Source organism: Salvelinus fontinalis, chromosome 34 (genome assembly GCF_029448725.1).
Source record: "Salvelinus fontinalis isolate EN_2023a chromosome 34, ASM2944872v1, whole genome shotgun sequence".
NCBI lineage: Eukaryota > Metazoa > Chordata > Actinopteri > Salmoniformes > Salmonidae > Salvelinus > Salvelinus fontinalis.
The window spans coordinates 1,892,286-1,913,784 of NC_074698.1; the positions used below are offsets into that span (position 1 = coordinate 1,892,286).

At 44.6% G+C, this 21,499-nt stretch overlaps 1 protein-coding gene across 7 annotated transcripts in view; it reads right to left on the bottom strand.

Annotated features, from left to right (window-relative positions):
• Positions 1–21,499, bottom strand: part of LOC129832837 (pre-B-cell leukemia transcription factor 1-like) — a 56,943-nt gene that overhangs the window by 3,747 nt on the left and 31,697 nt on the right. For 3 of the 7 annotated variants that reach the window (XM_055896891.1, XM_055896894.1, XM_055896895.1), the window contains 6 exons: positions 4,440–4,687; positions 4,040–4,230; positions 3,776–3,911; positions 3,312–3,468; positions 1,738–1,868; positions 33–119 (listed from right to left, as the gene is read on the bottom strand). In XM_055896891.1, coding sequence (XP_055752866.1) covers positions 33–119; positions 1,738–1,868; positions 3,312–3,468; positions 3,776–3,911; positions 4,040–4,230; positions 4,440–4,687 — 950 coding nt within the window. The remainder of the gene's footprint in view (positions 1–32; positions 120–1,737; positions 1,869–3,311; positions 3,469–3,775; positions 3,912–4,039; positions 4,231–4,439; positions 4,688–21,499) is intronic. The other 4 variants (XM_055896896.1, XM_055896893.1, XM_055896897.1 and 1 more) reach the window with 2 other exon arrangements.

Consider the following 21,499-nt stretch of genomic DNA (forward strand, 5'->3'; position numbering starts at 1 on the left):
AAAAGAAAGACAATAAGGGAGGTTTGACTCACGTCGAGGCGGCGTGGGACGTAGAGGGAGCTAGTGGTCAGCTCCTCATAGCCTGCCGTCAGGTGTGTAGCACGGTGCAGGGTATCCACCTGGAGGGAGATGAGACAGGCGCCATCAGGCGAGATTCATGCACACACACACACTTTCCTTGTGGGGAATTTTAGGTCCCCACAAGCGTAGAAGAACCCTCCCACACAAGACATGGGTTCAAAAAGAATTTGTTTTCTTTCAAATACTTTGAGCTTGTTTGATTGAGCGTGCCACATGGGCTTGGTTCCGTTGTGCCACGCAAGCTCAATCAAAGTGTTTGGAAGATAATGTACCATTTGAACCCAGGTCTGGCACGCACACAAACGTACGTGCGCATCAATCAGGGGATAGTGTCACACAAACACAGGTGGTCACGAAAGGAACTTTAAAGCTTCCACAAACCTCTGCTGTATCTGTCAACGCAAAAGCAGCATGGCTCTTGGTTTGGACTTCTGGTTCCCTACTAGCTAACCTCTACTCGCTTGTCTGTACAACCCTCACTTTGGGTTCATACACTCTCTGCCGTCAAAGTTCTAACGTTAGATGCCAATATCTTGTTCCTGCATTAATTCATTCCAAGATTGATCAGATGAAATTATTTCCATCTAAACTATCACACAATTTGTTGTATTCTCAGTTATCACTGATGGAATGCAGAAAATGCTGCCTACCGTCCGGTTAGCCAGGGAGAATCTCAAATTGCATGTGTCCTCTCTCCTCGCCACCTTATCAAAACCTCTCTCTGGGATGAGAAAGCCAGCGGTCTCTCCCCTCTGACACTCTCCTCCAATGTGTTCTGAGAAGGATGCGAGGGGAGCGGACTCGACGACTCAAGGAAATGCAACTGAGGATTTTCCCTCAGCTTCTGACACTGATCGTCAGGCTGTTTACAGCAGAAATATGTGGCTCCTCTTCAACAACAACAGTGCACTTCCACAGGTTTACAAACAGCACAGTGACGAGGTGGAGGGTAACAACCACAGCAGAGTAATGAGGGAGTAGAGGGGGCCTTAGGCTTCCGTGGTGACAGGATGGAGAGAGATAGCCATGGGCTGCATGCGTCCAAAACGGCACCATCTCTCTCAAAAGTCGTGCACTACATAGGGAATGCCATTTGGAGAAGCAAATGTGGACATAGAGCGATGAAATGGATGGATAAATAACTGGGGGAGAACAGTAAGGTAGGCACACCAAAGGCTTAACTGAAAAAAGGTTATGTGGAGGGGGCTGGAGAGAGAGGGGAGGAGGGTCAAAATGCACCACGAGGTGCTCTACTAAGTGGAACAGGGACAGGTGCCACAGGGGGTCTTGGGTTGGGTGTTTAGGAATCAGGGGTGATGCTAGGGCAGGGGTGAGGAGAGGGAGGTTGGGGTCATCATCGCTAGTAGGTGCTAGGAGGAGCTGGTGTCCAGGAATTTTTGGGTCACTGGTTTTGGGGTGGCAAAGTCCTTGAAACCTCCCCAAAATGCCCCGTTTTTTCAGAAATCTTGTTTGAACAAATTCCAGGATTGCCTTCACTATTCACTCCTGATTCCAGAAATCCTCCAACCATGATTTCATGAAAACCAGGACATTTTGGGAACGTTACAGGAATTGTGCAACCCTATAGGGACTGGGTTGGAGGGGGTTGTGGTTGGGGCATTGAGGCAGGCTTTCCTAGAGGTCCTCAGTGCCTACCTGGGGCTGCAGAGAGGGGGCGATGTTGAGGACGGCCTCCCCAGCCCCGTTGACGTTCGAGGGGTGCAGGCCAAGGTAGGCAGCAGCTGCAGCGTCGCCTGCATGAGACAAGCTGTATGACCCCGACGACCCTGCAGGCAACACACGCTGTGTCAGCCAATCAGGCATCTCAGTGTGGCTCTGTCAGTCAGACACCTCTGTGCAGCCGTGTCAGCCAAATCAGGCACCGGAGTGTGCCAGGGGTCAGAGATCACAGTTCAACCAGGAAGTTAAAGGACACTGGCTTTTGAAAAGAGACAGTCATACCCGTGTTCACAAACCGTTTGCTAGTGTTGAAAACATGAGGATCGTGGACCACAGTCAGAGTATTTAGAATGGGTTGAGCAGTGAATTAGTCCCTCGTGACACAGCCTTCTGGGTGCCAAGATGATCCAACACATGTACAGATGGATCCTCAATTTCCACCTTCCTCACATTGTTGTGAATGAAGTATGAGACGAGCGCAGGAGAATATGAAAATGGCCAAACTATAGGCCCACTGCAACTTTCTTGTTTGAAACGGACCAAAATCAAGACGACACAAATATGTCTTACTACATGAAAAAAAACGCAGGTCAACATTTTAGTTACACTGTAACAAGCGAGCATCATAAAGTGGAAGTCAGACATTTTTAGTTGGTAAGTCTCGAGTCCTAATACTCGACAGTCCACCGGCGAGCTGTAATCTTACTGCAGGAGATGCAGGAGGCAGACCATAGAAATAGAATCCAGATAATATAATAGATTCTATTTCCATGAGGCAGGCACACAGCACAGCTCACAATGACTGAATGGTACATCACCTACCTGCTCCTGTCTGCTTCCTGAGCAAATAGGGGTAGCTGGTACATGTGGGCGCGTGTGTGTGCTTACGTGCGTGTATACTGTACACTAGTGTGTGTGTGTGTGTATACTGTACACTAATGTAAAGGTGTGCTGGCCGCTACATAAAGACAGTTTGCAGTAGGCTAAATAAATGATGACATCGAAAGAGGAAGTGGTGAAATTGAACAGAAACCATTCAGAAAAAAAAGAAAGAAAATACATTGGTTAATGATTGGAATTGGATTTATGATCAGATGGGGGATGACGGTCATTTCCTACTATGAGTTATTGCTTAGGGCAAGATATAGAGTCCAAGATATCTTTATCCCTGAAAATGACCACTTTCTACAACAATAAAGCAACTTTCAACGAGGAGATTATCAATCTGGTTCAAAGTAAGATAGTCTAAATAATCTCTCCTCTATAGAAAACCTGTGAGTGCAATAACATCACAGCATCAGACACCAAACAAGCAAAAGAACAGTAGAAAAGTCTGATGGAGAGCCAGACAGAAAGAGTCCTCGTTCCATGTATGTGGTTCTACACTTCGGCCAGTGTGTGTGGTCTACACTTCTGCCAGTGTGTATAAACTACAGTGTGTGTGTGTGTGTAATAGCATGAACATCAGCTGATTGGTGTGAGGAGGCAGGGTGATTGAGATATGGATGGAGGGGTGGGGGTCAGGGGTGGTTGGAAGGGGCACACGGTACCTGAGTTGGGCGTCGCCGGAGAGTTAGCCTGGCTAGCCTGCGCCGACACGCTGGCAGCATCCACCGCTGTTTTAACTGCGTAGAGGTTCGCTTCCTCCTGGAACTTACCAATGTTCTTCTTGTACCGTATTCTCTTGTTGCCGAACCAATTAGAAACCTGAGGGGGAAGACGGATAGACCAGTGTATTAGTCGGCGTTTCCCTTAGATTTCTTTCCAAGTTTGTATTCATCAGTGCACGCCGTAGCAAATGGTTTCCCAACGGAAAACAAGCCTTCTTACTGGAAAACGTCAGGTAGCCCATCCCCGTTTCAGTACATTCAGTCACCTGACACTTTCAATTGAAACCAAATAAAGCCAAATTATTTTAGGCAGGGGAACCGGCCCCCCACCTATACATTAGAATGGGAAAAGCTGGTTTCGGTACTGATAAGTCCAATGGCAGCAGAAGCGTGTGGTGCGGTACCTGTGAGACTGTGATGGCACACTTCTTGGCCAGCTCTTCTTTGGCCTCCTCACTGGGGTAGGGATTGGACAGGTGGGAGTAGAAGTACTCGTTCAGCACCTCTGTAGCCTGCTTGTTGAAGTTACGCCTCTTACGCCTGACAGACATTGATACGACACACACACAAAGCCAGTCAGACAATATTCATCATCTCGGAACAATTTTAAAACGCGCTGCAGATTACAAATTAAATGAATGCTAAACTCTTGAAAAGCACACACGGACCTGGCGTCGAGGAATCTGGAGCGTAGAATCATGACGGCCTCGCAGGTGCTCTGTTTGAGCTGCATCTGGATGGAGCTGAACTTGCGGTGGATGATGGCCACCATGCGCTCGATCTCCTTGGGAGAGATGGGCCGCGTGCGACTCTGCTCCCTCAGCAGGTTCATCACATGGTTGGTGAACTCACTGCATGCCTGGGGTGTAGGGCGGAGGAAGAGAAGGAGACGAGGAGGAGGGAGAGATGGGACTTTCAAATAAAATTTTAAACTTAAATTCAGTTATACAAAATACAAATTCTCAGGAACACACTAATCTTTGAAGGAGCGAGGAATGTGTGTGTGCTGTTCCTATTTCCCCAGCTAAGATTGGGAAATCTGTAAATGTGTCTCTCCCTCTCTCCTACCTGTTCATATTTCTCCAGCTCAGAGTGGTAGATCTGTCTGATCTGTGCCAGCTTGGCTCTGTAGTCTGAGTGTTCAATGCCGCCGTCGGCACCGGGCGACCCTCCTGCTGCTGCAGCGGCCGCAGCTGCTGCAGCCGAGCCCCCGCCCTTCTCCGGGCCAGACACGCCCTCGGCCAGCAGCATGTTGTCCAGACGCATGATCTGAGGGTCTGGGGGGTCCTCATCCTGAATGCCTCGGATACTCAGCACTTGAGGTGAAAAAAAAAGAGAAATTCAATATATCAAATCATTCAGGCATTATGGGATAAGGGAACACCATGTCTCAACTGCAACGTCAGACTCATTCAGATTCAGCCCATTATCCTACCCTAGACACTTAACGTGAAGTAGATCTGAGGGAGTTGGGTAGGTATAGGCAATATGGTAGCAAAACTCTCAGATAGAGAATTTGAATGTAATGAGAAAAAAAAAGTTCTCAAATAGGCAAAACTGTATTTTCTCTACTGGAGAGGATGATTATTCAGGGTTCCAGCAGGTGCAAGGGAATGGAGGACAGCAGGACACTTTATCAATGCTAAAACCTCAAGGAGATGTGCCGAGCTGTCAAAAACAACCCTGCCAACTCTCATCACTTGCCTATTCGTCCCAAATGGCACCCTAAAAGTAGTGCACTATAAAAAGGGGATAGTGTTCTAAATTAGCAGTACCTTATTCTAACACCAGGTGGCAGGCTGCCAGTACAGAGCAGAGAGGCAGGCAGGCAGCAGCAATGTGAGACATGGGCGGAGTAATGGGAGTGCATGTGCTGTCACTACAAGCTCGGCTGGCCATAAGTACAGCTTTCAGCCGCTCCGCTATTCCACTGTATTAAACCCAGGACCTCTGTCAGCCCCCAGCCATGCACTCATCTCTCTCTCTCGCTCTTACAGATACACATACAAGGAGGCACACAGTACACACTCAGACGCAAAACACAGGTGCAAAAAGACACACACTGCTCTCAATGCACAGACTCCTATACAAATACACACTTCTAACTCACAGCCTTTGTTTTAACACCATCATGCCATACTGTACATTGTATGGCATGTACTATGGTAGACGTACTGTGCTAGCCTGGTTAGGTTGCACATCTTGGCTTGGCTCAGTGGAGTGAAGGGGGTATAGGGGGCCTGTAGCGCTCCTGTATTAAAGCCAAGACCAGTTGCTCTCTGAGCCTGTTCTGTCCAACTTACTGCTCTGCTGCTAACAGTGCAGGAATGTATACTGAACAAAAATATGTAAAGTGTTGACCTCATGTTTCATGAGATGAAATAATTTGAGAGAAATAAGCTTTTTGTGCATATGGAACATTTCTGGATCTTTTGTGCGCACAAATGTCTTTACATCCCTGTTTGTGCGCATTCCTCCTTTGTCAAGATAATCCATCCACCTGACAGGTGTGGCATATCAAGAAGTTGATTAAAGAGCATGGTCAGTACACAGGTGCACCTTGTGCTGGGGACAATACAAGGCCACTAAAAATGTGCAGTTGTGTCACACAACACAGATGTCTCAAGTTGAGGGAGCATGCAATTGGCATGCTGACTGCAAGAATGTCCACCAGAGTTGCTGCCAGAAAACGTAATGTTCATTTCTCTACTATAACCCGCCTCAGTTGTTGTTGTTTTAGAAAATTTGCCAGTACGCCCAACCGGCCTCACAACCGCAGACCATGTGAAACAACGCTAGCCCAGGGTCTCCACACGAGTCTTCTTCACCTGCAGGATCATCTGAGACCAGCCACCCTTACACCCTCTGCCCTTCCAGGCCCAACCATGTGAAATTCATAGATTACGGCCTAATGAATTCATTTCAATTGACTGATTTCCTTATATGAACTGTAAGTCCGTAAAATCGTTGAAATTGTTGCATGTAATATTCCTATTTTTGTTCAGTATATAATGTGTGTGTATGTTGAAGGGGTTGGGTAAAGCTAGAGACACATTTCCCTCTTGCATGGATTAATAAAGTATCTTTGTTAAAGCCATTACTAGCAGCTGTAAATGCATCATCTGGTGTACAGCTTACAGTTCTGGAACAGAGGAAAAACAGGACAATTCTATTTCTACCAGCTTTGTTCTCTCTGGGTTACCACAGCCATGGGAGAGAGTTATGCTGAACAGTAAATGCATCATCTGGGATATTTCCTGCAGTTCAATGTTAATGATATAGGCCTATCCATTGATTCTTGAAAATTATACACAACAAAGTGGCAGGGTTGCTGTTGGACTACAACACAAACTCTGGATTGTGGCTTTAACATGTAGTTACTGGACACTTGAGATATAAGGATGTTTGCACAATAAAGTCAGTATCCCTTCTTTTAGTGTACTACTTTAAAGTGCATCCTAACAATTCTGCCCACTCTCTCACCCATCTCCACATCCCCTAAACAATGCTCTCTCCTCTTAACTTCTATCCAACTTTCCCTCCTTTTCTATAAACTTTTTTCCTCCCCTGCAGTTGCCCTCTTTCTTTCTTGTTCCCTGTTTTCTCCATCTAGATCCGCTTTCTCTGTTCTCTCCGAGACACATTCCTTCTCTCTGTTGCTCCCCCTCTCATGGCTCAGGAATGTAGCAGACCCAGCGGACTGAACGAACGGCACCGATTGGCCCATCCCTCTCGCCCTCCTTTTCTCTCCCTCTCCACTAACAAAGCTGTACTTTAGTACTTATAGGCTAGTTAGAGAGAAAGTGCTTTTACGATGTGTATGCAAAACATGCACCTACTAGCTACGTTGTCTAAAGTTTGGGGAAGGGCTTGAGAGTAGATTGCTTTAATAGTGTTAGAGGATTAGCCTATCCTGCTATCCTGTGTATGTTGTGCATCTGAGCTCTCCAGTAAGTTTGTAGCTTCCAGAGTGTTTGTGTGTGTGTTCGTGTTGAAGTCAGTGTGAGCTGTCCGGTCCCAGACACTGTTCCAGACTAACCATTTCCCGATCCAGCAGAGGCAGCAGAGAGTGCAATACACTAGAAGCTCAGAATATTCAGACAATGGCTCGAAAAACTTGAAATATTTGTTACCTACCAAATACTTTAGCTGCGCTTGACTGAGCTTGTGTAGACCAACAACGCCAATGGAATAGTCCCAAAAGGTACAAACACCACCCATCTAGCACTCCAGGCAAAACACACTTTATTAAATAATTTTATTTTGTTCAGTTAGTGTTATACATGGATGCAGTGGTCATAGAAGGAGTCTCTGCTGAGATACACACACACACACACACACACACACACACACACACACACACACACACACCCCCCCCCCAGTTCGGCATTATTATAGCCCCCAGCTGTAGCCCCTAATGACCTCATATTCCGCTAATTACTACAATTATTAAGCTGTGATTTCTGACAATCACACACACATCTATTAGGGCCGACGCACTCAGTAATGAGCAGTCGTAATGCATTTCCCAATAAAGCAATAAGGAGCTGGTGTTTGCAGCCACAATACAATTCTATAGTTAAAACCACACAATAGCACCCTAGGGTTAGGCAGGTTGTGTGGCATTGAGAGACTGGCAGGGAGACGAGAAGAGGCACAAGGCGAGAAATAGAGGAGAGCTACAGCCATACTATGAAATATTCAGGCTCTCCAGCTGGGGTTTCCACTGCATACATAATCCTGAAGCTCATTTCTGCCTCACAGCCAATATCGCTACGCTGTGTAGCAGACACACCTGGTTTCTGCACACAGGCTAGAACGCAAACTGTGCGTAGTAGGCCTAGTAGGTAGGTACACACCCACTCGCTAGGCCCCTCAAACTCAACTCTGGACTTCAAAGCCAGTTCCACTGCATTTTTTACATGGTTTTTATTGTTCCCCTCTATTCAGGGAGTGATTTAGACCCGGGACACCAGGTGTGTAATTAATGATCAGGTAGAACAATAAAGCAGCAGGCTCCGGGACCTCGTTGGGTCAGAGTTGAGAAGCCCTGGCTCTCGGCCTACATGTGTGGCAGGGTGAGGTTGAAGGCCACCCTAACAGAGCAGCAGTGTCTTCAGTACATTAGGGGGAGAGGCATGTACCCCGAACACATTCAGGCCATCATCCATCCCTCAGCTCATGGCACACACACACACTTTCTACCCCACGTTTGTCTTCTCCTGCTCTGTCCTGCATCCCCCTTTCACACTGACACCCCCCCACACACACTCTTGTATCCCCCTTTCTCTCCCGGCGCCTCCCTCCCTCTGTTCTCCATTTCAGTCGAGTTCTCCATGTGAGCAGCAATCCCTCATGCTGTCAGCCCCCACCTCTCCTACTCCCTCCCGCCGTCCCCTCCTCCTCTCCCTGTAGACAGACAGGATTAGCATTTTAATTGCATCAGCTCCCTTGGGTATTCTCAGCCTTTCACTGAGGGAGAAAACCAGGGAGAGAGGGAGGGGTAGAGGGAGAAGGAAAAAATAAAAAAAGGTAAGGATAGGGTAGCCTAGAAGGAGAACCAAGGAGAATTGGAAAAACAAGGGAGTCACAGGAGGAGACATAAAAGCAGAAAAAAAAATGGCAAGAGGGAACAGCAGAATGATGAGAATGGAAATGCTCTTACTACTATTCCATAACTGGCCATAAATAAATCCAGAAGAAAAGAATGGTTGAACAGAAAGAAGGTTAAAAGCTACATATAACCTTCACACAAGAAAAAAACAACATACGAGTCAAGGCTTGACATTCAGGCGAATTCGCTGCCAGTACCAAGTGAAAGTCACCCCCCCCCCCCACCCTAAGAAAATAACTGTCTTAATGCCAATTCACAGAGAAGAGAAGGATGTGCAGTAAACTTTGTGAAATAAATTCACTATGAGCAAAGTTCCGTCTATGACGAGGTCGAAAATATGATAGAAAAATATCTAAATATATAAAACAAAATATCAAATATTTTCAACTTAGGTCTATGACACCCATAGAATTCTATAATGAGTACTCTGTCATTTGAAATTTGATGATGAAAGCAACCTAGTGAGCGTTCTGTGGCATCAGGAAGGAAGGAGTGTAAAGTGACTCTGGGCCCCGGGAAGCAATTGAAGACTGTTACTGAACCCACAGGTTGAATTAGGATCCCTATGCTACAGCGGGAGTCATCCGAGTGCAGTCTGGAGTACTAGTCCTATTCCAGGGGTATCCTCTCCTCCTCCCTCTAACCCAAATAATAACATAGCCCTGGTGTAACAGAGGTGGTGAACCATGCTCAGAACTAACCTTGCCTGAGACCTGAAGACTTCAAGGCTTTAGCTCAACAGGCTAACACAGTCTTGAGACCCTGGTTTGAAACCCAGTCGGTCACGTGCACTGGCAAATATACTGTACAAAAAGGTAAGGCTAGCGGTTCATAAGTAGGGAGCTGAGGGCATCTAACATCTTTAGGTACACAAGGTGTCAATTTGGACTACATTCTCGGGCTCCCGAGTGGCACAGCGGTCTAAGTGCTGGAGGCGTCAGTACAGACACCCTGGTTCGAATCTGTATCACAACCCGGCCGTGATTGCGAGTCCCATAGGGCGGCGCAGAATTGGACCAGCGACTTCTGGGTTTGGCCGGAGTAGGCCGTCATTGTATATAAGAATGTGTTCTTAACTGACTTGCCTAGTTGAATAAAGATTAAATAAAACATTTAAGTTATTCATTCCACTAAACGTTTTAGTTTTGAGGGGCAGTAGTGTGGAAGGATGTGTCAAGTCCTGCTTTAACCTTTTCTCAATAGGGGGTGCTGTTTTCACTTTGTAAAAATTTAATTCACAAATTAAACTGCCTCGTACTCAATTCTTGCTCGTACAATATGCATATTATTATTACTATTGGATAGAAAACACTAGTTTCAAAAACCGTTACAATTATATCTGTGAGTAAAACAGAACTCAAGTTGGAGCAAACTTCCTGTGAGGAAGTGAGAAATCTGAAATCAGGCAGGCTGTTCTGGGGTCAGTTTATTAATTTGCATGTCTTCTATTGGTCGAGATGCACTGCATACGCCTTCCCCTAGATGTCAGCAAATAGTGAGAATTGGAATGGAGTTGCTAGGCAGATCTGAGGCCATATAAATGGTCTTGGTACGTGGGGTGCAGTCTTTTCAACATTCGCCATGACGCAAGACAGACCTCAGGATTGCGTTCTGGAAAGCTCCCGTTATAGGCCTTAGATATATCCGGCTCTGATTTTATTCGATATAGGTGTTAAAGACATCATAATGTTGTTATTTTAAACCGAGTTATATCAGTTTATATCAGTATATTGCGATTTTCGGATATTTCTTTGTGCTGCGTTAGTGAGTTGGGCACGTCTGGGCCACATGGCTAATGTTTACTGCTAATTCCAAAGTTGAAGGCGACAATCTACAACCGAGCAATGATTCTTTTGGACAAAGGACAACTTTCCCAAGATTCTGATGAAAGCTCATCAAAAATAACTATTTATGATGTTAATTCGTTGTTCTGTTGAAAAATGTAAAACTCATATTCCGCCATTAATTTCGGTGCGGTCTCGCTTTAACGCACGCTGTATGTCGTAGTAACGTTAATTTTAAAAATCTAACACAGCGGTTGGATTAAGAACTAATGTATCTTTCATTTGCTGTCCAACCTGTATTTTTTAGTCAAGTTTATGATTAGTTAATGATTAGATTAGGTGCCTCTCCCAAGATTTCACCCGACATTTTGTTGGCAGCTTGGCTACTATTCTCATTGTATAACCACGATTTGTGCCGCTAAATATGCACATTTTCGAACAAACTCTATATGTATTGTGTAATATGATGTTATAGGACTGTCATCTGAAGAAGTTTGAGAAGGTTAGTGAAAAAATTTATATATTTTGCTGGTTTATTCGTAATCGCTATTGTTGGCTTGAATCAATGCGGTTGTGTGGTTGGCTATTGTAGTAAGCTAATATAATGCTATATTGTGTTTGCTGTAAAACACTTAAAAAATCTGAAATATTGGCTGGATTCACAAGATCTTTGTCTTTCATTTGCTGTACGCTGTGTATTTTTCATAAATGTTTTATGATGAGTATTTAGGTAATTCACGTTGGTCTCTGTAGTTATTCTAGTTGCTTTGGTGAGAGTTGTGATGGTGGCTGCAATGTAAAACTATGATTTATACCTGAAATACGCACATTTTTCTAACAAAACATATGCTATACAATAAATATGTCATCTGATGAAGTTGTTTCTTGGTTAGTGACTATTTATATCTTTATTTGGTCGAAATTGTGATAGCTACCTACGCAGGAAAAAAATGGTGGGGAAAAAAAGGTGTGTCTTTTGCTATCGTGGTTAGCTAATAGAAATACATAGTGTCTTCCCTGTAAAACATTTTAAAAAAATCAGAAATGATGGCTGGATTCACAAGATGTGTATCTTTCATCTGGTGTCTTGGACTTGTGATTTAATGATATTTAGATGCTAGTATTTATTTGTGACGCTATGCTAGGCTATGCTAGTCAGCTTTTTTACTGATGGGGGTGCTCCCGGATCCGGGATTGTGATGAAGTAGAAGTTAAGCAGCGTCTGTGGTTGCGTTGGTCCTCTTTACTGAACCCCTGTGGCACACACCCAGGTACACACATGAACACACACACACAAAAACAAACAAACGGTCAGTGTACTTCCTGAGTAAGGGAGTGGTGAGCAGTCAATGTCAACACAGTGTGATGAGGGGTGTGAATGGAAGATGTCCCACCCTGGGCAAACACACACACACACACCGAACACCATTAAGCTTTAAATCAACCCTTCATTAACTAGAGATGACAACTATGGAGACCAGAGCAAAAATCAGGGACAAAAGGCTTCAATCAGATCTAGGCCTATATGGCTCAACACACACCATGTTCTCAGGTGCTCTATATGAGCCTATAGCATCCAACAGATTCTCCATAATAAGCATCCACTAGACGAGTGGATGGTAGAGGAGCAGCAGGCATGAGATGAAGAGAGGGGTGAGCAGCAGGAGGGTATTTAGGTATTTTTACCTTTTTTTAACTAGGCAAGTCAGTGAAGAACAAATTCTTATTTACAATGACGGCCTACACCGGACGACGCTGGGCCAATTGTGCGCCGCCCTATGAGACTCCCAATCACGGCCGGTTGTGATACAGCCTGGAATCGAACCAGGGTCTGTAGTGACGCCTCTAACACTGAGATGCAGTGCCTTAGACCGCTGCGCCACTCGGGATACTTTATGTATCCCTTAAAGTGGCCGTTGTCCCTCTATTCCTCCTTAACTTTCCCAGTCTATACTCCCTCTCCTAGTGTTGTCATGACACCAGAATTTTGACGATACCACACCCCAAAAAAAGCTTATTAGCCAAAATCACAGAATGGCACTTGGCTACTGCTCTGTTCAATCGTTGGGCATCATTTGAGTTAAATCTCATTACATTTTAAAAGTTGATGTCAATTTCAAACACAGCCAAGTACGTATTCATGAGTCCATTATACAAATCATACAACTACTTTGACTAAGTTTTTATAATCTAACTATATAAATGGTAACAATTTATTTGAATAGTAAATCTATTGATACACTGGGTAAATCAAGATGTAGGCTAGGAGGCCTATTCACAATACAGGTGAATGCATTGAGTTATTGAGCTTGTTTTACCTGATTTCATGTGGCTGTAGATGAAACAAATCGGTTTCCCTTCCATTTGGGACTTATTTTATTGTACTGATCAACAACTTTTGCATAGACGTGGCAATCTCTTCTTTTATAAAAGTTTGTGCTGTCTCTTTAAACCCAGTAATGATGTCATTCATGACGAGGCACACGCCCACTCGTCAGTTGAGGTCTTGAAAAAAGAGACATGACAGGTGATGGGAGAAAGTAGTGTTGGACATGGAGACGATTAAGTGAATTAGTTTTTGGTGACAAATGCTTGTATTTTAGCACAAAAAGTAATAGGGTAGTGAATTGATGTTAGCTTCAGCAGTAAGCTAGAAAGGAAAGTTAGCCTACAAGGCTGGAAGCTACCGGTATCTTCTTGCATTGGAATGTGTTCTAGCCTATATGGACAGTTTTGCAAACAGTAATTAACAGTTAAGACATTTCTACATGCTGTGTCGCATTATTCAAGTGTGTTAACGTCTGTGCAGCATGAGTGGGGCGCTAACATGATGGACTCCAGACTCCAGCGAATGAGTAAGCGGAGCAGACAAGCAGGAATGATGCGCTCGAGCTATAAGGAGACATCGGTTGCGCTGATAAGAGACTTGATCCTCTCAATCAGTATACAACGTGAGACACGTAGAAGTACCGAAAGTAACAAATTCTAGTACCGAACCGTTTTTCATGTTCTAGTATCAAAAAGGTATGACGAATTCAGTATACCGTACAACACTACAGCTCTCCCTTTCCCCCTCCGTCTCTATCCTTCCTTATGTCTTCCATCCCTCTCCATCCTTCTCCCTCAAATAAAATGTTATGCCACATGAGCCTAACAGGTGTTATCGTGAAATGCTTACTTACAGGCCCTTAAAATATATATAATAACTGCGTTGTTGGTTAAGTAAAATATTTTAATATCATACAATAAAACAAGGCTATATAAAAGGAGTGTGGGGGGGTACAAGTTAGTCAAGGTGATATGTACATGTAGGCACCTCATCTTCCCTCTCTCCTGTCTCATCAGCCCAGCTGCCTGCTTTCCCGTGCTCGTTAAGAGTCGCCTCTGAAGGAGCTGCTAAAGACTTTGAAAAATGAACTCTCATTTGAGAGGTTGTTAATTTGCACCGTTATGCAAATGAGGTGCCAATTAAGCAATAGATCAGAGGAGCAGCGGCCATTTATAACAAACCAACGAGTACCATGACAGTCAGATGTTACCGGAGAGAGAGCTGGAGAGAGAGCTGGAGAGAGAGCTGGAGAGAGAGCTGGAGAGAGAGCTGGAGAGAGAGCTGGAGAGAGAGCTGGAGAGAGAGCTGGAGAGAGAGCTGGAGAGAGAGCTGGAGAGAGAGCTGGAGAGAGAGCTGGAGAGAGAGCTGGAGAGAGAGCTGGAGAGAGAGCTGGAGAGAGAGCTGGAGAGAGAGCTGGAGAGAGAGCTGGAGAGAGAGCTGGAGAGAGAGCTGGAGAGAGAGCTGGAGAGAGAGCTGGAGAGAGAGCTGGAGAGAGAGCTGGAGAGAGAGCTGGAGAGAGAGCTGGAGAGAGAGCTGGAGAGAGAGCTGGAGAGAGAGCTGGAGAGAGAGCTGGAGAGAGAGCTGGAGAGAGAGCTGGAGAGAGAGCTGGAGAGAGAGCTGGAGAGAGAGCTGGAGAGAGAGCTGGAGAGAGAGCTGGAGAGAGAGCTGGAGAGAGAGCTGGAGAGAGAGCTGGAGAGAGAGCTGGAGAGAGAGCTGGAGAGAGAGCTGGAGAGAGAGCTGGAGAGAGAGCTGGAGAGAGAGCTGGAGAGAGAGCTGGAGAGAGAGCTGGAGAAGCTAAGCCTGCATGGTGGTTGTCTGATTACACTAGCACTCACTCTAATCAAACACAGATTCAGTGGTTATATTAAAATAGTATTATAGCACAGATCTAGGGAACTGGTAAGTAGGTACTACAATGTACTCTAATTAGTTAAGCTACACACATAGCCTGCTTGAAAAAATTATACAGCCTGTAGAGCAGGGTTCCCCAAGTGGTTTTATTTGGCCCTCCAAGTTGTGTGAGCAAAAAATTATTTGATGAATTGTTAGACAGAAGACTGTAAAACACCAGGAAATCAGCTCCAAGTGATTTTAATTTAGGAAATCTGTTCCAAAAGTACTCCCATGCATAAGAAAGAGACACGTGATTGTATACAAAATGTAAGCAAGGTTTGAAATTGTGTTTAGTCCAATTATATCGGTTTGGGCTTCTTGCGATGAATTTGCGGTCCTCAAATAATTTGTAATTATGTTCCGGCCTCCCGACCATCCACCCGTGGCTGAATCTAGTTGATGATCCCTGCTGCCGAGCGAGTTTTGTTTATGTCTATTATTGTATGAGTGGTGTGTTTACACCTTTGTGGGAGACTGACAGATTAGAGTAGATTAACCAACAGGCTGTATCCAATGCCTAAATCCAAGGTGTCACCAATCTAAACTCCCTCTCCGGAGAACAACACAGCAGCTCCACAGGTTAACCAGGAGAAGTCCTTAATACTGCAAATAACCCACTAACTAATCCTGGGCAGTCTCACACACACAAGGAAAGTGCAAGCCACAACATATGCCAGTGTGTGGTCTATTAAAACAAGTTGCTATGAGTTAGAGAGAATAGAATTCTATCCAAGTGAGTGAAGGTCTTTTTCCTTTTTTTTAATGTCTAACTGATAAAAAGTAACGCACTTTAAAAGGCATGGGGTGTCATTTGAGACAGTCATGGTGTGCGTGTGTAAAATATACAAAAACATACTCTATGGGACTCCGGTTGGTGTGGAGGAGTCCTACAAGCGCTTAGTCTGGACCCAGATCTGCTTGTGTGTCATCTTGCCAGCTCTTATGATCATTGTCTGCAAGACACCACCAACATATCTGGAACCAGGCTAGAAGGCTCCCTCCCATCAATTGTAATTAATCCTTCAATTAGTGGGGATTAGGGCACTGGGAGCTCTGACACTCCAACTGCCCGCCACTGCCACCATTAATGCAATCCAGCAGAGGCCACATTTACATGTCTTTAATTAAGAGGACTGACAGTGACTGCCTTTACAACAAGCTTCCCACTGAGAGGGAGAGGAGAAACAAGCTGAGGGGTATTGGAGCACTGGATCACAGGCATGGCTCTCCATGTAGGATAGATCTGACCTCATACACTGTCATCCCTTGCATCTATGAATTTGAGAGTAGGTAGGCCTACATTTCTCCAGCGGTATCACTCAGCTTTATAGCAAACCAAGGGACGAGGCTGCCTCGTTTCAAAATGAAGACTTTTAAAGCATGAAACAGAGAATCTCACTGCCAATAGGTACTCTTTTGTTTTTGCTAGAACAATAGCGGTATCTGCTGCATGCTGAACCAGTAGTGACGAACCTACTGATTCTACTTGCAGAAGCATAATGCTCAGCAGTGGCCAACAAGTTAACTTTGGGCCAATCCAAAAGCACAACCCCCCCCCAAAAAGTGGCCATTTTCTCCATACAGACGTGCCAGTCACACTTCACATGCAATTAGGCTATGGGATGGTAGCTAGCTAAGTGCACAGATGCAATGCACACAACACGAAATACTTCCTCCAAACTAGCTAACCAATGTAGCAAGTATTGACATAATTAAATGACAATGGATTAGCTAGCTTCTGTGTAACAGCTGCCTGTGTTAGCTGCCGAGTTAGCTAGCTAGCTAAGGACACTGCACTATGTTAAGCTAGCTATCGAATATGCTCACTTTAGCTAGCTAGCTAAACATTTGGCTATGGGCTGGCACTGGCAGTATGGGATTATGGAGACTGAATGTAATTGTTTCACCATGCTCAGAGCCAGTCCTGACCTCTCTGGGGCCCTAAGCAAAATTTTGCTATGGGGTCCTCCTACCTGACCCGTGAGCCATGTAAACCATTTGCCATTGCCACAGTCACACCCCAGTGCTCCCACTACAATCCTCCCTCCTTAAAAAAAAGTTTGCTCCATCTGTCAGTCTAGGAATAAGTAGACCTATGCAGAACAGAACTGAATATTTTCTATAGAATCTTAAGATAATATTCACTTAACATTAACAAGAAATTGTAGAAAATACAAGATGTAAAAATATAACACTGAGCTTTGGCTCTGCTGCCTGGTAATTAGTCCAGTCCTCACAATATTATACAATTAGCTTTGGCTATACAATGTATATAGGCTATGGCTGCAGCTATAGGTCTTAAAATAGTCAAATAAAACCTATACAGCTATGTGATTAAGTTAGGTTCCCTCTACAACCTAGGCATTTTCAGCATCAGCTGATGTAATAAGGGCTTTATAAATACATTTGATTGATAGACTGGTGCCCATGCTGATCAATCTGGACTGTATGGAAGAAATTGAGAAAGTATGTCACAGTTAAGCAGTCATTTACACAAACGCACTTCTGCCATAGTAAAATTTTAAGATTGTAAGTGTAAACATTTGAATTAAAATCATACCATCAAAATATTCCTCTTCTGCACTTTGAGGCAAAATCATCAATGTCGTCATCATAGGACAGGTTTCCCTACGTCATGATTTATACTCATGATGGCCAGACCACTCAAACGTTCCTGTGACATGGAAGACCTCCGGTAGCTTTTTGATGAGCTCACTGCCGATGCTACTGTTAATGGTAGGATGACTGCAACTCTTAGGGCTATCCAAAAAGGTTAGGATAGAATTCCTCCAGGTTTTTCCCCACAGAGAAAGGAAAGCAGCACAAAAGGCAGTCATCATATCTGAATCTTGTGTGCCAGATCCATTCCACTGATGTCACAGTCATCTCTGAATGCTAGAGAGTTTTAAACTTCCATGCAGAGAGCCTTTAAAGAGTCACTGGACATCTGAGAGGCAGCGCTGAAGTTCAGCAACACTCCATATTTGGTTGAGTGTTTCAATTCTCTCATCCATGGATGTGACAGGAGAGTCGACTACAATGTTGAAGTAGTTGACGTCAAGGTTTTTCAGTGCATCAGTCACTGGTTCATCAGGAGCCTCATAGCTGAAATGCCCCTTGCTGTTTCTCAGTCTCTTCTCTTTCAGAACAGCCTCCACATTCATTTCTTCACAAATGCTTTTTGTTGTCTGGGCCTCAGAGAATCCAGTTTCCCAGTATGTAGTGAGGGAGGCCTTTGCATTTGTGATGAAATTCACTGCGATATCAAACTGCATTTAGGCGGATTGGAGGAGCCTGTTCACCTTGTTTGTCATTGTCTCACATCATACGACACAGCAAATCAAGAAGCAGTAGGACCCAACTTCCTCTGCAAGTGCTTGTGCCTCCACTTTGGCCACAGGATCGTTGATCGTCTGTCTGGCTTCCAGTAATGCCTCCCGAACCTCAGAAGCCCGATACCTGAATGCATGAACACTTTGGAGCCTACTCTCCCATCTTGTGTCACTCCATGTCTTCACAGTTGTGTTCACTTTTCTTGAAAACACTCCATATTTGTGCACCATCTTAAAAGACAGTGAAGAGCTTTTGCAAATGCCCCAAAAAACCTGTATGTGCTCCACATGGGACAAACACAGCTCTGGGATTTTTTTTTGAGTAGTCTGGCTTGTACTCCTTGGTGCTTGCCCTTCATGTTGGCTCCATTATCATAAGCTTGCCCTCTGCAATCTTCAAATGGACTCTTCAGCTTGTTCAGCTTATCTAAGATGACAGTGGACAGATTCAAGCCTGCTGTAACCTCAACATTCACAAAGCCGAGGATGTGCTCCTTGATCTCTGGCTTTCCCTTTAAAGCCACGCTTCTCAGAATAATGGACATTTGCTCCTGTGACTAATGTCAGGTGTACAGTCCAAGATAAATGGCGAAGTACTTTGAGTCTCTTACTAGAGTCACTATTGCTTCCAGAATCTTGTCACTCACAATCTGTATCAGATCAATCTGTGTGCTTTTCAAGGTAATGAGCATGTGTCTCTCAATCTTTAATTTTGCTAAGATGTTCCATAACGGGGTCAAATTTTGCCAGTAATTCAACCTCTTTTAGGAAGTTACCATTATCTGGTTGAAAGAGTTTAATGAACCCCTGATTGCTAGATTTCTTTCAGTAAGAGACTGGGTGATTCTTATTAAAACGTGTAAGGACATCGCTTTCTTTCAGCCTCCAAAATTGTATCTGGTCAAGAGTCTGTCCCCGACTTAAGTGCAGATCAATTGACCAGTCATTCACGCATTCCTTTATTATTTTGTAGTCTTTTGTAGAAAAGAGCTTACAACAAAAAAACGATACACAGCGTTGTTTTTGATTGAGTATGAAAGCCAGCACCTGGTAATATTTTCCCATTTGACAGCAGTCTCTGTAATAAGCCTGAATGGAAACCTCTTCTAGACTTGTCTTTAGGGTAAGAAAAATCCAGTCCTGTTTAAATGGACCTCTGCGCACTAACTCAGTCCTTATAAAGTCTGTTAAGACTGGGGGCCAATCTGCTGGGTCATTTGGTGGAGCAGCAACTGTTCTATTTGGGTCGGCGCTGCTTGTATCTGATGCTGGCTAGTACATGCTGACGCTGCCAGCACCGGACCTGTGTTGGTAAATGCTGACGCTGCCAGCACCGGACCTGTGTTGGTACATGCTGACGCTGCCAGTACCGGGCCTGTGTTGGTACATGCTGAAGCTGGCTGTACCGGGTCTGTGTTGGTACATGCTGAAGCTGGCTGTACCGGGTCTGTGTTGGTACTTGCTGAAGCTGGCTGTACCGGGTCTGTGTTGGTACTGGCTGAAGCTGGCTGTACCGGGTCTGTGTTGGTACTGGCTGAAGCTGGCTGTACTGGGTCTGTGTTGGTACTGGCTGACGCTGCCAGTACCGGGCCTGTGTTGGTACATGCTGAAGCTGGCTGTACCGGGTCTGTGTTGGTACTTGCTGAAGCTGGCTGTACCGGGTCTGTGTTGGTACTGGCTGAAGCTGGCTGTACTGGGTCTGTGTTGGTACTGGCTGAGGATCAACTGAGTCTGTGCTTGTACTGGCTGATGATCCAGCATCTCCTCTACTGACAAACTTAAGCACAGCACCTGTAAATTATAGATATTATTATTATTATTATTTTATTTTTTAATTATTATTCTTTTAAAATCGGCTGCATCAGGCCCATTCAACCTGGATCCCCCAGATTTCCTTTTATACATTTAAAAATATAAATTCCATTTATACTATGGCTTGGCTGAATACTTGGTTATTATTTACTGAGAGATGTGCATCCATATTGCTCAGTATGCCCAGCTAATCAACAATTCAATAATATTAAGATTTCCATCTTGCATTAGTCCAGAGTTGTAACTAAACCTTGACTGAGAGACTAGATAATAATGGTCTTGCGTGGGTTTGTCAAGTGCTATAGGCTATGGCACTGCAGTAAACATTTTTTTGGGGGGGGGGATGTGTGGACTTTCTTTCACACATTGCACGTTGTCATTGCTTGCTAGTAAATGAATAAAAGTGGTCTTTAAAAAGAAGGTTGGATGTGTCTGACTATTCATTAATTCAACAGCAGTTGACTTTGTTCTGGCTCTGAGGCCTATAATGTGTTAAAGGGACAACGCACTAATCCTCTCCGACCTGGTATTATTTGATAGAGTCTTTACTTAATTTAGACTGATCAAAGCTGATCAGGCCTGGTCCTGGCCGATATGCGGCCCTAGGCGACACCCCCCAAAAAAGGTTGACTTGCCAGGTGAAAGCTATGATCCCTGATGTCACTTTTTAAATCTACTTCAGAGTAGATGAAGGAGAGGAGACAGGTAAATGGATTTTTAAGCCTCAAGACAATTGAGACACAGATTGTGTGTCATTCAGAGGGTGAATGGGCAACACAAAAAATGTAAAGCTTCAATTACACACAGTGTCATTGCATTTTGGTACACCACAATTACATTCATTTCCAATGAAACGCTGTGTTTACTTTGAAGAATTGCGTTGTAGAGGCAGTTGCAGTGCGTTCTGTGTGGTGCATACGTTGGATTGCATTTATCGAACGTATGCGTCAAACTGTATGCGTAGACAGCTTGACAGAAATGGTAGCAGAAGGTGAATGCTGAACTTTTGTTGCATGCATATCCAGATGATGCTGCATACTATTTTGTGCAATGACGCTGTCGGTGTGCTCAAAGCGTAAGTGCCTTTGAACTGGGTATGGTAGTAGGTGCCAGGCGCACCAGTTTGGGTCAAGAACTGCAACGCTGCTGGGTTTTTCATGCTCAACAGTTTCCTGTGTGTATCAAGAATGGTCCACCACCCAAAGGACATCCAGCCAACTTGACAACTACGGGAAGCATTGGAGTCAACATGGGCCAGCATCCCTGTGGAACGCTGACACCTTGTAGATGTAGAGTCCATGCCCCGATGAATTGAGGCTGTACTGGGAGCTAAAGTGGGGGTTGCAACTCAATATTAAGGAGGT